The sequence below is a fragment of the Narcine bancroftii genome, chromosome 1 (assembly GCF_036971445.1).
Source record: "Narcine bancroftii isolate sNarBan1 chromosome 1, sNarBan1.hap1, whole genome shotgun sequence".
Taxonomy (NCBI): domain Eukaryota; kingdom Metazoa; phylum Chordata; class Chondrichthyes; order Torpediniformes; family Narcinidae; genus Narcine; species Narcine bancroftii.
In genome coordinates, this window is record NC_091469.1 from 162603652 (window position 1) to 162619272 (window position 15621).

Here is a 15621-nt window from a genome sequence, read left to right on the forward strand (position 1 = left end):
TGTCCTTGTGCCGCCTCCGCGCTCGTACCTCACCACCCACTTCAAAGCAGAGGGGGACCAGGCGGCTCTGGGTGCATCAGTACAGCAGTAGAGGGCAGATGGAAGGTGCTGGAAGGCCAAACTGGCTGGTGCAATGCAATTCATATGGGCAACCTCAGTGTTCATTTTGCAAGACACAACCAAGATGGCGGCAAGGTGGGGGTAGCAGTTTACGCAACGCCTTTACAGCGCCAGTAATCAGAACTGGGTCTCGAATCCTGCATTGTCTACAAGGAGTTTGCACGTTCTCCCTGTGTCTTCGTGGGTTTTCCCCAGGGGTCTCTGCTTTCCAGGGGTTAACCACATAACCACTTACAGCACAGAACAGGCCAGTTCGGCCCTACTAGTCCAGGCCGTAGCAAATCCCCACCCTCCTAGTCCCACTGACCAGCACCCGGTCCTTACCCCTCTAGTCCCCTCCTATCCATGTAACGATCCAGTCTTTCCTTAAATGTAACCAATGATCCTGCCTCGACCACGTCTGCCGGAAGCTCATTCCACATCCCCACCACCCTCTGCGTAAAGAAATTTCCCCTCATGTTCCCCTTATAATTTTCCCCCTTCAAGGTGTAGGTTAATTGGGCAGCATGGGCTCGTGGGCCAAAAGGGCGTTACTGCGCTATGCGTCTAAACTTTTAAAAACTGCCCTCTTCAAACAAACCGACTGTCAGAGAACAGATCAAGCCCGTGACCATAAACACTGCAGTTGCTTGGGTCACAAGGACAGGCTGGGACTTGTCTCCTCAAGCAAGGAGGTAGAACGATTTAAAACATCATAAAAGTCTGACTGAAGTAGAAACACAAGACGCTGGAGAAACTCAGCGGGTCAAACAGTGTCCTTTATGTAGCAAAGATAAAGGTACAGAATCAATGTTACGGACTTGATCCCTTCATCAGGCCAAACAAAATGGTGGGGGGTGAGGGGTAGGGGGAGGAGCACAATCCATTCCACAGGTGAATAAGGGAGGGAGAATACAGCAGCAAGTAGGGGGAGGGGGGGGGATGTCTTTGTGAATGGAGAAAAGGGAAGACGGAGGGAGGGGGAAGAGAGGGAGAACGGGGAGTAGGCTAGCAGGAACCGGAGAGGTCGACATTGATGCCACCCGGCTGGAGAGCGGCCGGATGGAGAATCAACTTACAGGTGGTCTTGGTCTTGGTCATAGACGGACACGTCTGAGCGGCAGGGGAAGGCGCGGAGTTGAAATGGCCCCTGCCACTGGTGCGGACCGAGCGAAGGTTCGGAGTGGAGCCATCTCCCAGTCCATGCCCAGTCTCTCCCACATAGGGGAGGCCACAACCAGAGGCAGTGGGCGACTCCCGCGGATGCACAGGCGAAGCATTGCTTCACGTGAAAAGCCTAGCTTGGGGCCCTGGGCCATGGTGAGGGAGGAGACGTGGGCGCAAGCGTGGGACCTCCTGCGGCCACAGGAGAAGGTGCCAGGGGGATGGGGGGGGCGCAATTGGTGGGGAGGGAAGAAACTTTGCTCAGGTATCTTTAGGTTCAGGCACCTGCCTACATTTTGCTCATAACCTGATGAAGGGCTCAGGCCCGAAACGCCAGGAATACATCTTTACCTCCTGTGGACGGTCTCAGTCTTTTCTCCAGGGTAGGATGATGGAAAACTAGAGGGCAGCACAGGATTAGGGTGAAAGGGAAGAATTTTAAACATGTCCAAAGTACACAGCACATAACAGCACAGTACAGGCCCTTCGGCCCTTGATGTGTGTCAATCAATATATTCCTACCAAGGAAATACTAAATCCTTCCCACCTCGTAACCAGTGAAAACACAGTGCTGGAGAAACTCAGGTCAAAGTGTACTTAATGTATCAAAAATACATAAGCAACGTCTCGGGCCTGAGCCCTTCGTTAAGGTATGGAAACTTTCAGACGTACAGCATTTCGGCCCATGAGCCCGTGCCACCCAATTTACACCCCATTAACCTACAACCCCCGGTACATTCTGAATGGTGGGAGGAAACTGGAGCCCCTGGGGAAAACCCACGCAGACATGAGGAGAACGTACAAACTCCTTACAGACAATTTGAGATTCAAACCCCAGTCCCGATCACTGGCGCTGTAAAGGCGTTGCGCTGACCGGGCCACCCTAAGCATGTAATCCCTAACCCGTAACCCTCTATTTTTCTTCCATCCACGTGCCTATCTAAGAGTCTATTAAATGCCCCTAATGTTCCAGCCTCCAGCACCATACCCAGCAAGGCATTCCAGGCCCCCATCACTTACCCCTGACGTCTCCCCAAACCTCCCTCTCTTCACTTTATACACACATCCTCTGGTGTTTGCTGATCCTGCCGGCCGTCGCCCCCCTATCTATGCCTCTCAGAATCTTGTAGACCTCTATCAAGACTCCTCTGTGGTGGAGAAGCTTGGGTGGCCCTGGGATCCCGAGAGTGATGCCGTCTGGAGCTCTGCTCCTGGGGTAAGGCCAATCTTGGCGGTAAGGTTGAGGGCTCTGACAAAGAACAATCCAACCAAGACCCCAATGGTAGAGCGGGCGAACCAAATTACCTCTCACCTCTCGTCCTCGTAAAAGTCCCAGTTTTGTTCACCTTGCCTTGTTTCCCAATCTAGGCAACATCCTGGTGAATCTCCTCTGCACCCTCTCCGTAGCTTCTCCATCCTTCCTGTAGTGAGGTGACCAGAGCTAGACACAGGGGTACCTTCTTCTCAAAGAGGATAGTGGTGTGTGGATCGAGCCACCAGAGGAGGTGGTCAAAGCGAGGACAAGTGCGACGCTTAAACCCATGAGACAGGCTGTGGATGCAAGAATCTTCAGCCAACTCCTGCTGGAGGAACTCAGTGGGTCAGGCAGCGTCCTGGGGTGGGGGGGGGGGAATGGTCAGCAATGTTTTGGGTCTGAAGCCTCCAAGAAGAGAGGGGTTAGAGGGGACAGAGAAGATTTACTAGGATGTTACCCGGACTTCAGTTACAGGGAACAGTTAAACAGGTTCTGAGAATAATGGGGAGATTTGATGGAGGAATTTAAAATTGAGTAAATGTAGGTCGGCTTTTCCCACTGAGGGTGAGTGAGATACAAACCAGAGGACATGGGTTAAGGGTGAAAGGTTTAGAACGGTGGGAGTGCTGAACGAGCTGAAGTGGTGAATGCGGACTCAACTTTAACATTTGGACAGGCATGTGGATGAGAGGGGTCTGGAAGGCAACAAACTGGGTGCAGGTTAGTGGGACTGGGCATAAAAATAATGGTTTGACATGGACCAGAAGGAATGAAGGGGCTTGTTTCTGTGCTGTTGGCTCTGAGACAAAGATAGGTGTCTGTGGAATTTGTTGCCACAGGCAGTTGTGGAGGATGGATCATTGGGTGTATTTAAGGCCGAGATCGATAGGTTCTTGATTAGCCAGGGCACCAAAGGTCATGGGGAGAAGGCCGGGCAGTGGGGCCGAGGGGGGAAACGGATCAGCTCATGAGTGAATGACAGGGCAGCCTCGACGAGCTGCGCCTAGGTCTTGTGACAAGCCTCAAAATGAGCACAGCCAGGATGGAAATAGCTTTTTCCAACAAGCTGGCAGGTCGATGCACGCTATCTTATAACCGGGGAAATTATTCCAAAATATTGATGTGGATTTTATATCAAATCTTTATGGATGAATGTGATCATTTATATGCTAATGTCTGTGTGTGCTCCGTTGTATGGAGGAAGGCGGCTTCGTCGGGTTGGACATGTACAGTCAGAGGATAATGAACTTGAACCATGTCATAAAGTTGGGGCCAGGGTGGGGTGAGAAGGTGTGGGAGATGGAGAGGCAGGTAGTGAGATAAACCACGACGGCTTAGCTCAGCAGAAACAACACGCTGCACTGTGTAAAGTTGCCAGAACAGCATTCCACCCTCCCCCCACCCCTCCCACCCAACTTCAGCTTCTGAAGGGCAGGACACAGCTGCAGTGTAACAGGGGGTGGGGAACAGGTACAAGTCATGACTTCCACATCCCCACCCCCTCAACTATCCCGCAGATACTGGCGCACTTATTCCCCAAACCTGAAAACTGAGGCTGTGTTCACAGGAACTGGGTCCATCCAACATGTACACACTCAGGGAAAAGCGCGCGCGCACACTGAACCATGGAGACACACGCTCACTCACACCTGCTGCAAACCAGAGCAAAACCAAGCCACTGCCCCTGTAAATGCACCCTGACCATGGGGCTGATCGAATGCGTCGGCAGGGGATAAAGGGAGAGTGAATGGTCATCAGGAAAGCCCAGGTCTCTGTGCCCGCGATAGCCCCTCGATGGCTCCAACATCCCTCTCCCCCTACTTCAAGGAACTCTCTTCCCCTGCACCCAGGGGTCTTCTCCCCTTATGGGGGGAGAGAGAGATTGAGGGCAGTGAAGAGCTGGGGGAGGTGGGGGGGGGGGGGAAGAGAGAGCCCCGATGTCCCAGGGTGCAAATGCCCTCTTGTGCATGCCCCAAGGCGCTCCCCCTCTCTCCCTCCCCTCCGACACATCCCAGTGGTCTCCCTGCCCCCCCCAATCCCAGGGCTCTCTCTCTCTCTCTCTCTTTCCCACCCCCCCCCCCACATCCCAGGGCTCTCTCTCTACCTCTCTCCCCCCCCACAACACCCTGCACCCTGGGGCGCTCTCTCTCCACCTGCACCCTGGGGCGCTCTCTCTCCACCTGCACCCTGGGGCGCTCTCTCTCCACCTGCACCCTGGGGCGCTCTCTCTCCACCTGCACCCTGGGGCGCTCTCTCTCCACCTGCACCCTGGGGCGCTCTCTCTCCACCTGCACCCTGGGGCGCTCTCTCTCCACCTGCACCCTGGGGCGCTCTCTCTCCACCTGCACCCTGGGGCGCTCTCTCTCCACCTGCACCCTGGGGCGCTCTCTCTCCACCTGCACCCTGGGGCGCTCTCTCTCCACCTGCACCCTGGGGCGCTCTCTCTCCACCTGCACCCTGGGGCGCTCTCTCTCCACCTGCACCCTGGGGCGCTCTCTCTCCACCTGCACCCTGGGGCGCTCTCTCTCCACCTGCACCCTGGGGCGCTCTCTCTCCACCTGCACCCTGGGGCGCTCTCTCTCCACCTGCACCCTGGGGCGCTCTCTCTCCACCTGCACCCTGGGGCGCTCTCTCTCCACCTGCACCCTGGGGCGCTCTCTCTCCACCTGCACCCTGGGGCGCTCTCTCTCCACCTGCACCCTGGGGCGCTCTCTCTCCACCTGCACCCTGGGGCGCTCTCTCTCCACCTGCACCCTGGGGCGCTCTCTCTCCACCTGCACCCTGGGGCGCTCTCTCTCCACCTGCACCCTGGGGCGCTCTCTCTCCACCTGCACCCTGGGGCGCTCTCTCTCCACCTGCACCCTGGGGCGCTCTCTCTCCACCTGCACCCTGGGGCGCTCTCTCTCCACCTGCACCCTGGGGCGCTCTCTCTCCACCTGCACCCTGGGGCGCTCTCTCTCCACCTGCACCCTGGGGCGCTCTCTCTCCACCTGCACCCTGGGGCGCTCTCTCTCCACCTGCACCCTGGGGCGCTCTCTCTCCACCTGCACCCTGGGGCGCTCTCTCTCCACCTGCACCCTGGGGCGCTCTCTCTCCACCTGCACCCTGGGGCGCTCTCTCTCCACCTGCACCCTGGGGCGCTCTCTCTCCACCTGCACCCTGGGGCGCTCTCTCTCCACCTGCACCCTGGGGCGCTCTCCCTCCACCTGCACCCTGGGGCGCTCTCTCTCCACCTGCACCCTGGGGATCTCTCTTCCCCTCCACCCAGGGGTCTTCTCCCCCCTTACAGGAGGAGAGATTGAGAGCAGTGGAGCACTGGGGGGGGGGGGAAGGGGGGTGGGGAAAGAGAGCCCCTCTAGTGCATGCCCCAGGGTTCTCTCCCTCTCTCCCCCCCCCCCACACATCCCAGGGATCTCTCTCTTTCCACCCCCCCAACATCCTAGGGGTCTCTCTCTCACCCCCCCTCCGACACCCTGCATCCCAGGGCTCTCGCTTGCTCTCTCTCTCACTCTCTCTCCCCCCCCCCCTCACTCCCTGCATCCCAGGATTCTCTCTGCCCCCATGCACCCAAGGGTGTTCTCTCCTCCTGCACCCCGGGGTGCTCTCTCCCTCCCCTACACCCCGGGTCTCCCTCCCTCCCCTGCACCCCGGGGCACCCTCCCTCCCCTGCACCCCGGGGCACCCTCCCTCCCTCCCCTGCACCCTGGGGCACCCTCCCTCCCTCCCCTGCACCCCGGGGCACCCTCTCTCCCTCCTTACCCTGCACCCCGGGGTGCTCTCTCCCCCCTCCCCTGCACCCCGGGGTGCCCTCTCTATCTCCCTCCCCTGCACCCTGGGCTGCTCTCTCCCTCCCTCGCACCCGGCGCCCTCTCTCCCTCCCTCCCCTGCACCCTGGGGTGCCCCACCTCTCTCTCTCTCTTTCCCTCCCCTGCATCCTGGGGCGCCCTCTCTCCCCTGCACCCCAGGACTACCTCCCCTGCACCCCGGGGCACCCTCCCTCCCCTGCACCCCGGGGTCCTCTCTCCCTCCCCTGCACCCCGGGGTCCTCTCTCCCTCCCTCCCCTGCACCCCGGGGCGCCCTCTCTCCCTCCCTCCCCTGCACCCTGGGGTGCCCCCCACTCTCTCTCTCTCTCTCTCCCTCCCCTGCATCCTGGGGCGCCCTCTCTCCCTCCCTCCCCTGCACCCCGGGGTGCTCTCTCCCTCCCTCCCCTGCACCCCGGGGTGCTCTCTCCCTCCCTCCCCTGCACCCCGGGGTGCTCTCTCCCTCCCTCCCCTGCACCCCGGGGTGCTCTCTCCCTCCCTCCCCTGCACCCCGGGCGCTCCGCTGCCTCCTTACCCGCCTGAGACGGCTCCAGCCGCGGCCCCCCGCCGCCAGTGCGCTGCGCCAAGCCGCCATGGATCCAGCGAGCGCCCGCGTCCCAGAGCCGAGGCACAAAATAGCTGCGAGTCTTCCCGGCACCGCGGCTGCAGCCTTAAAGCCGAGCTGTGGCCACACGTGCAGCAGCCTCGCCCCTCGCTCCTCGCCCCCCACCCAGCACCCACGACCACCCTTCCCTGCCCTCCCCCCGAGTCTCCGCTTCAGCCTGGCCGCTCCCCAGCGCTTTAAAGTCGCGCACCCGAAAACTGTCAATCAAACTCCCGGGCCAGCGCCGCTGCGGGAGCGCCCGGACCTGCCGCCTCGCACTGAAACACAAGCCAAGGGTCTTTCTCGCATCCATAGGAGACAAAGAGATGTCGCCGACCTGTCGGGGCTGCAGAGTCCAAACCATGGGGGAGGAATCCAGACCCTCAACATGTCTGGGCGAAAGGAGACAGGGAATGGAGGGAAGGGGGGTGGGGGTGGGGTGAACTGAAGCCAGAGAGGTCGATGTTAACGCCACCCGGTTGGACGGCGCCCCAGGCGGAAGACGGTGTCGGTCCTCCAGTTTACGGTGGTCTCAAGTCTGGCAGCGCGTGAGGGCCACGGGCGGGCCTGCCGGCAAGGCGAATGGGGGCAGGGGAATGAAATAGGGAGGGCTGGGGGGGGCCACTCGGCTACTGCGGCGTACAGAGCCGGGATGCCCAGCGGAGCCCAGTCTCTCCGACGCGGAGGAGGGCACAGCGGGGAGATCAGCAAAGTGATCGCCCAGGCTGCTTCTCCACAGAGCCACCCAGTGGCCACCCCATTTCAATTCCCCACCCCAGTCCCCTTGCCGAGACCTCCGTCCGTGGCCTCGTGCACCCAGCCAGACCCACCCACTCATCGGAGGAACGGCACCTCATCTCCCGACTGGGCACTCTCCAACCGGATGGCATCCACCTCGACTCCTCTGGCTCTCGTTAACACCCCCCCACGCCCTTCCTTCCCCCGTCATCTCTCCATTTCTGATCGCATCCAATGAACACCTTGCGTGGATCTAGATTCCTCCCCCATGGTTTGGACTCTGAGACATTATGATATCTCCTGCTTTTGCTGATACGCTGAAACCTCTTTAGAACGCAATTCGTTAATCCGCAGAATCGCTGATAGCGCAGGTGTCTGTGGACCCCAAACTTTGAAAATTTTGAAAGATAGTTGGATGGGGGAAAAAAAAGATGGGTTTGACCATCACTCAGAGGAGATAACATATAACTTACAAAATAATTATCCTTTTCTTGTTAAAGTTTGGAGCCCATATATGGATTGGATGCTTCCCAATCATTAAGATTTATTTTCCCCATACATTGGTGGCGTGGTCCCGAACCACGACAAATACCTGAATGTACCGCTTTAATGGTTCTCCTCCGCTTTCTCTTTCTTCCTTTTTTTGGGGTAGTTTAGTGGTGGGTGGGGTGGGGTGGGAAGGATAGGGGTCGGGGAGTTTTATGGGATAAAATATGTACTGCATTGTATTTTGTATGTGTGATTTATTATTGATTATAAATAAAGTTTTCAACAAAAAAAGAGCCAAATTTGGAGGATTGTGTGCAGTTTTGGTCACCGAACTACAGGAAAGATATCAATAAGATGGAAAGAGGGCAGAGAAGATTTACTAGGATGTTGCCCGGACTTCAGGAACTGAGTTAGAGGGTAAGGTTCAACAGGTTAGGACTTTATTCCCTGGAGCGTAGAAGAATGAGCGGAGATTTGATCGAGGTATTTAAAATTATGAGGGGAACAGACAGAGTAAATGTAGGTCGGCTTTTTCCACTGAGGGTGAGTGAGATACAACCCAGAGGACAGGGATTAAGGGTGAAAGGGGAAAAGTTCAGGGGGAACCTCTTCACACAGAGAGGGGTGGGGGTGTGGAACAAGCTGCCAGCTGAAGTGCAGAATGCGGCCTCAATTTGAACATTTCAGAGGAATTTGAACAGGTAGATGGATGGGAAGGGGATGGAGGGCTACAGAGTTGTTGCGCGTCAGTGGAACTGGGCATAAAAATTGTTCGGCCCAGACTAGAAGGGCCAAAGGGGCCTGTCTCTGTGCTGTAATGTTCTATGCCCTTATATCTCTGCCCGCTCACCTCTGGCTGAGGCCGCTGATTTAAGTCATCGTCACCATCTCCTGCATTGAGAAAAATCCTTTGTTCAGTGCGGAGGTAGGTGTGTCCTCGAAGACAAATCCCAACAGGAGCAGGGCGGGGTGGGGGTGGGCACACTTGCCCTTTTCAATTAGGGCACTGAGTGCAGGAGCAGGGACCTCGTGTCACAAGGTGCAAGGTGTTGGTGAGGCTGCTCTTGGAGCATTGAGTGCAGCTTTGGGAATGATACAATCGATGGGAAGGGTGCAGAAGAGTAGGGAATATGGGGTGTGGAAGGGATGAGTTTGATGTTGTGTAGGTTGATATAGGCCAGCAGAACATGGTGGGCTGAAGGGCCTGTACTGCACTATAATGTTCTCTATCGGAGGGTTACAGTTATATCCCTCACCTTTCCACCACCAGCCTCCACTTCAGCACATCGTTGTCCTTCATCTCCTCCAGCTGCACTCAGCCACATGTACCCCTCCCTGCCCCTTTCCACCTACCGAGGGTTCTCTCCCTCCGTGACATCCTTATCTGCTCCCATTCCTATTCCCATTTCCAATTCCCATCCCCCATTCCCATCTCATTTCCCATTCTCATTCCCATTTTCTATTCCCATTTCCAATTTCAATTTCCCATCCCAGTTTCTCATTCCCATTTCTACCCCATTCCCATTCATATTCCCATTTTCCATTCCCATCCCATTTCCCATTCTCATTCCCATTTTCCATTTCCCATTCCCACACCGATCTTTCTATCCTGGGCCTTCCCTGCAGCCAGAGTGAGGCCCAACATAGTCACACCTTAAATTCTGCCTGGGCTGTGTTCAGCCCAAGGACATTACCTGGCATAGAATGTCCCCTCCAAACCATTTCCACTGTTCCCCATTGTTTTGTTTCATTCTCCCATTCCAACACCCTCCTTATCTTTGATTATCTCTCATTCCACTACCCCCAACCCTCCCATGTCCCATCACATTCTGCTCTCTTCTACCACCATTCTCACCTTTTATGAGCCCTCATTCCACCTCTTCCTCCACCAGTCCCCAGGGTTTGTCTTGGCTCTCTCTTTCTTTGTTAGTCATCTGCCTGGTTCACCCACCCCACACGGACCCCTGCCCCATTTCCTAGTCTTGGTGAAGGGTTCCACCCCAAAATGTCAAGCATTCTATATTTCCAATTGATGCCGTTTGACCTGATGAGATCCTCCACCAGAGTCTGCTTCGCTTCACATATAGAACATAGAACACTACGGCACAGTATAGGCCAGGGGTGGCCAAACCGCGGCTCTTGGGTTGGGGGGGGGTTGTAAACAGATAAAAGAAGGGAATGGACATGAGTGGGAGAACAGATTAGCTCATGATGGAATGGGTGAGCACGCTCAGTGGGCCAAGTGGCCTATGCCTGCACCTACATCACATATGTTCTGGCTGATGGAACGCAGCTTGGGAAAACGTAGTCCACTCATTGCAACGGAAGAAGCAAGGTGGTGGGGACTTTAGAAAGGAAGGGAGGAATTCAGCCCTCAGACCTGCTTCACTGGTACATGGAGAGTGGGGCTCAGCTCCCTGTTAGACAGCAATACCAGAGTCATTCAGCCCAGCACAGGGAAAAGAGGAGGCCATTCATCCCCTTGGGTCATGAGAAGAGCATTCGGCCTGCTTCGGTTCTCATGTCAGAGTAGTCCAGGTAGTGAGAGAAGGTGTCGCTCAACTAGGTCCTGCATCGTGAGCCTTGTTCAGCCTCATGACAGCATCTCCCATCAGCGACAATCAACGTACCTGTCTCCACTCCATTTCCTTGATGCCGTTTCATCCACAAAACAATGTTCACTCCATTCTTAGCCTTCTATTCGAGTCCCAGTATGAACGGCCTACTGATGGGAGCACAAGGTTTCATTTATTCTTCATGCAGGAATGAAATGTTTGCAGATGCCAGGATTTGCAGGGAAAACTCAGAGATGCTGGAGGAGGCGGCCTGGTCAGCCCAGCAGTTAGCGCAATGCCATTACAGCGCCAGTGATCGGGACCGGGGTTCGAATCTCGCGCTGCCTGCAAGGAGTTTGTCCATTCACACGTGTCTGCGTGACTCCAGTTTTCTCCCACTGTTCAAAACATTCTGGGGGGTGGGGGGGGGGGGAGATTGTAGGTCAGTGGGGTGTGATTGGGTGACGCGGGCTCGTGGGCCAAAATGGCCTGAGGTTTTTTAAAAATTGAACTTTTTTAAAAATTGAACTCAGCAGGTCTCACAGCATCCACAGGAGGTAAAGATGTATAACTGAGGTTTTGGGCCTGAGCCCTTCACCAAGGTATGTGCAAAAAGCAGGCAGGGCTCTGAATTAAAAGGCTGGGGGAGGAGAGAAGAAAGCGCCTGACTTGACTTTCTGATATTTATTACCAGAATGAGGTCGGTAACTGAGCAGTGTTAACTGGCAGCCAGTCTGCTGAATGTCATTGGGAGGTCAAAGCAGCCCAGCTTTAAGACAGTCAGCATGAGGAGGTGTGTGAGAGGCACTGCCTTACGTAGGCCATGATCAGTGGAAAGGAGGGCGGGAGCCAAGGAACTAAAGATACCGTAATGAGAAAATGTGGACAGGGCTGCAGCAAAAACACAGAAACGCTGGAGGATCTCAGCAGGTCTCCCGGCGTCTATAGGAGGCGACCACATAGAACTGATGGTCTGGGCCTGAGCACTTCTTAAAGGAGGCCTGCTGGCTTCCTCCAGCATTTCTGTGTTCTTACAACAAGCTGCAGACGTCCATGTTGCACAGCACAACACCTGTTGTGTGGACACGATTGTTGACAGTCGAGTTAACAACAACCAGCCAAGGGAGTTCAAAGGGCCTTGGGAGAGCAAACACGAGATGTAAATTCCTGGGCTTCTTCAGCAGCAAGTTGGGCAAATGGGATTATCGGGGTACGGTACTGGGGGGGACGGAGCTGTCACTGTGTAACACTTGGGTACGGTACTGGGGGGACGGAGCTGTCACTGTGTAACACTGGGGTACGGTACTGGGGGGACGGAGCTGTCACTGTGTAACACTTGGGTACGGACTGGGGGGGACGGAGCTGTCACTGTGTAACACTTGGGTACGGACTGGGGGGCGACGGAGCTGTCACTGTGTAACACTGGGGTACAGTACTGGGGGGACGGAGCTGTCACTGTGTATCACTGGGGTACGGTACTGGGGGGACGGGTCTGTCACTGTACAACACTGGGGTATGGTAATGGGGGGACGGGTCTGTCACTGTACATCACTGGGGTATGGTACTGGGGGACGGAGATGTCACTGTGTAACACTGGGGTACAGTACTGGGGGGACGGGTCTGTCATTATACAACATTGGGGTACGGTACTGGTGGGGACGGGTCTGTCACTGTCCAACACTGGGATACAGTACTGGTGGGGACGGGTCTGTCACTGTACAACACTGGGGTACGGTACTGGGGGGACGGGCCTGTCACTGTGTAACACTGGGGTACAGTACTGGGGGGATGGGTCTGTCACTGTACAACACATGGGTACAGTACTGGGGGGACAGGCCTGTCACTGTGTAACACCGGGATACAGTACTGGTGGGGACGGGCCTGTCACTGTACAACACTGGGGTACGGTATTGGTGGGGACGGGTCTGTCACTGTACAACACAGGGGTACGGTACTGGGGGGATGGGCCTGTCACTGTGTAACACCGGGATACAGTACTGGTGGGGACGGGCCTGTCACTGTACAACACTGGGGTACGGTACTGGTGGGGACGGGTCTGTCACTGTACAACACAGGGGTACGGTACTGGGGGGATGGGCCTGTCACTGTGTAACACTGGGTACGGTACTTGGGGGATGGGCCTGTCACTGTGTAACACCAGGGTACAGTACTGGTGGGGACAGGTCTGTCACTGTACAACACCAGGGTACAGTACTTGGGGGATGGGCCTGTCACTGTGTAACACCAGGGTACAGTACTGGTGGGGACAGGTCTGTCACTGTATAAGACAGGGGTACAGTACTGGTGGGGACGGGCCTGTCTCTGTGTAACTCCGGGGTACATTACTGATGGGGATGTGCCTGTCACTGTACAACACTGGGGTACGGTACTGGTGGGGACGGGTCTGTCACTGTACAACACCAGGATACAGTACTGGTGGGGATGGACCTGTCACTGTGTAACACAAGTCTAGTCCTTGTGTCAAGAGACTCACCTCAAATCATCCAGCTCACTTTTTATCTAACCTTTACCTAATATCTGGTCACATTTTAACCACTAAAGATGTAGAATAGGACTTCATCCGATCCACAGGACGTTGTGAGCTGCATTGAACTGTGCCATAGCGTGGCCAGGGCAGTTCATTGACCAGAGGGTTTGGATTATGCAGAATGTGGAATGAAACTATCCTGCAGAGACAGAGACAGATATAGGGATCCCTGGTTTTCTAGGGATATTGGGAACTTGGTTCAAAGGAAGAGGGACAACAGGGAATAATGAGGCACTTGAGGAATAGAAATTGGAACAGCTAAAAGGAGAGATGAGGCTGCTTTGGTAGGAAATGTAAAAATAAAAATAAATCTAAAGGGTTTCTACGGGTACATTAAAAGTAAAAGAATAGTGAGGGATAAAACTGGGCCCCTTGAGGATCAGACGGGTCAGCTCTGTGAGGAAGCAAAAGAGAGGGGGGAAGTTTTAAATGATTTTGTTTCTTCAGTAATCACTAAGGAATGGAATAGTGAGCCAGGTGAAGTGGGGAAATCTGGTAGTGAAGTCATGGAGAATATACAGATTAATGAGGAGGTGGTACTGGCTATTTTAAAGAGAATCAAGGTGGATAAATCCCCGGGTCCTGACAGGATATTCCCTCGGACCCTGAGGGAGATTAGTGTTGAAATAGTGGGGCGTCTGACAGAAATATTTAAAATGTCACTGGCCATGGGGGAGGTGCCAGAGGATTGGAGGGTGGCTCATGTTGTTCCGCTGTTTAAAAAAGGCTCCAGAAGTAAAGCTGGTAATTATAGGCCAGTGAGTTTGATGTCGGTGGTGGGTAAATTAATGGAGAGTGTTCTTAGAGATGGAATATACAATTATTTGGAAATACAGGGATTACTTAGGATTAGTTAATATGGTTTTGTATGTGGTAGATCATGTTTTTCGAGGAGGTTACTAAGAATGTTGACAAGAAGAAGGCTGTGGATATTGTCTAAGTGGACTTTAGTAAGGCCTTTGACAAGGTTCCTCATAAGAGGTTAATTAGGAAGATTCAGTCATTAGTATTAATGTTGAAGTAGTGAAATGGATTGAACAATGGCTGGATGGGAGATGCCAGAGAGTAGTGGTGGAAAATCGTTTGTCAAAGTGGAGGCCGGTGACGAGTGAATTTGCCTCAGGGATCGGTACTGGGTCCATTGTTGTTTGTCATATATATTAATGATCTAGATGATAGGGTGATAAATTGGATTAGTATGTATGCAGATGATAGGAAGATTGGTGGTGTTGTGGACGGTGAGGAAGGTTTTCAAAGCTTGCAGTGGGATATAGGAGAGTTAGAAGAGTGGGCTGAAAGATGGCAGATGGAGTTTAATACTGATAAATGTGAGGTGCTACATTTTGGTCAGGCTAACCAGCAAAGGGCAGACACGTCAAATGGTCGACAACTGAGGAGAGCAGTGGAACAAAGGGATTTAGGAGTCATGGTCCATAATTCCCTAAACGTTGAATCACATGTGGACAGGGTGGTGAAGAAGGCATTTAGTATGTTGGCTTCATAAATCAGAGTAGAGAACACAGGAGTTGAGATGTTATGTTGAAATTGTATAAGGCGTTGGTGAGGCTAAATTTGGAATATTGTGTGCAGTTTTGGTTGCCAAATTACAGGAAAGATATAAACAGTATAGAGAGAGGGCAGAGGAGGTTTATGAGAATGTTGCTGGGTTTTCAGGGTTTGAGTTATGGGGAACGGTTGAGCAGGCTGGGACTTTATTCTCTGGAGCGTAGAAGGTTGAGGGGTGATTTGATAGAGGTATTCAAAATTATAAGGGGGATAGATAGAGTCAATGTGGAGAGGCTTTTTCTGTTGAGAGTGGAGGAGATTCAAACAAGAGGATATGGATTGAGACTGAAGGGGGAAAGGTTTAGGGGAAACAAAAGGGGGATATCTTCACTTAGAGGATGGTGGGAGTGTGGAATGAGCTTCCAACCGAAATGGTAGATTAGGACTTGATGTTAACATTTAAGGAAAAGTTGGATAGGTACATGGACGAGAGAGGTATGGGCCGGGAGGGGGACAATGGGACTAGGTTGGGGAAGGTTTTAGCATGGAGTAGAAGGGCCGAACTGGCCTGTTTCTGTGCTGTAATTGTTATATGAACTCCTTCTCCACTTCAGGACAATTCCTTCCCAGGTTCATCAGTTGCCTTGACCCACAGTCAATTTACTTCAGGAGCTGAACAAAGTCTGTAAAATCCTGGAAATTTTTATCAAGGCATTTAAATAAATTACTCATTGAAAAAATAGATTCCTGAGTTTCTCATAATGGCTTAATCATAGAACCATAGAAAGTTACAGCACAAAAACAGGCCCCTTCGGCCCTTCGAGTTTGTGCCAAGCCATTTTTGTTGCCCAGTCCCACTGAT

General features: G+C 54.1%; 1 protein-coding gene across 3 annotated transcripts in view; it reads right to left on the reverse strand.

Annotated features, from left to right (window-relative positions):
- LOC138735738 (succinyl-CoA:3-ketoacid coenzyme A transferase 1, mitochondrial-like) overlaps positions 1-15621 on the reverse strand; it is a 118389-nt gene that overhangs the window by 41977 nt on the left and 60791 nt on the right. The window contains exon 2 of one of the 3 annotated variants that reach the window (XM_069884058.1): positions 10781-10875. In XM_069884058.1, the coding sequence (XP_069740159.1) occupies positions 10781-10795 (15 nt within the window). In that variant the 5' untranslated portion in view covers positions 10796-10875. Of the gene's footprint in view, positions 1-6854; positions 7137-10780; positions 10876-15621 lie in introns of those variants that run through there. The other 2 variants (XM_069884080.1, XM_069884069.1) reach the window with 2 other exon arrangements.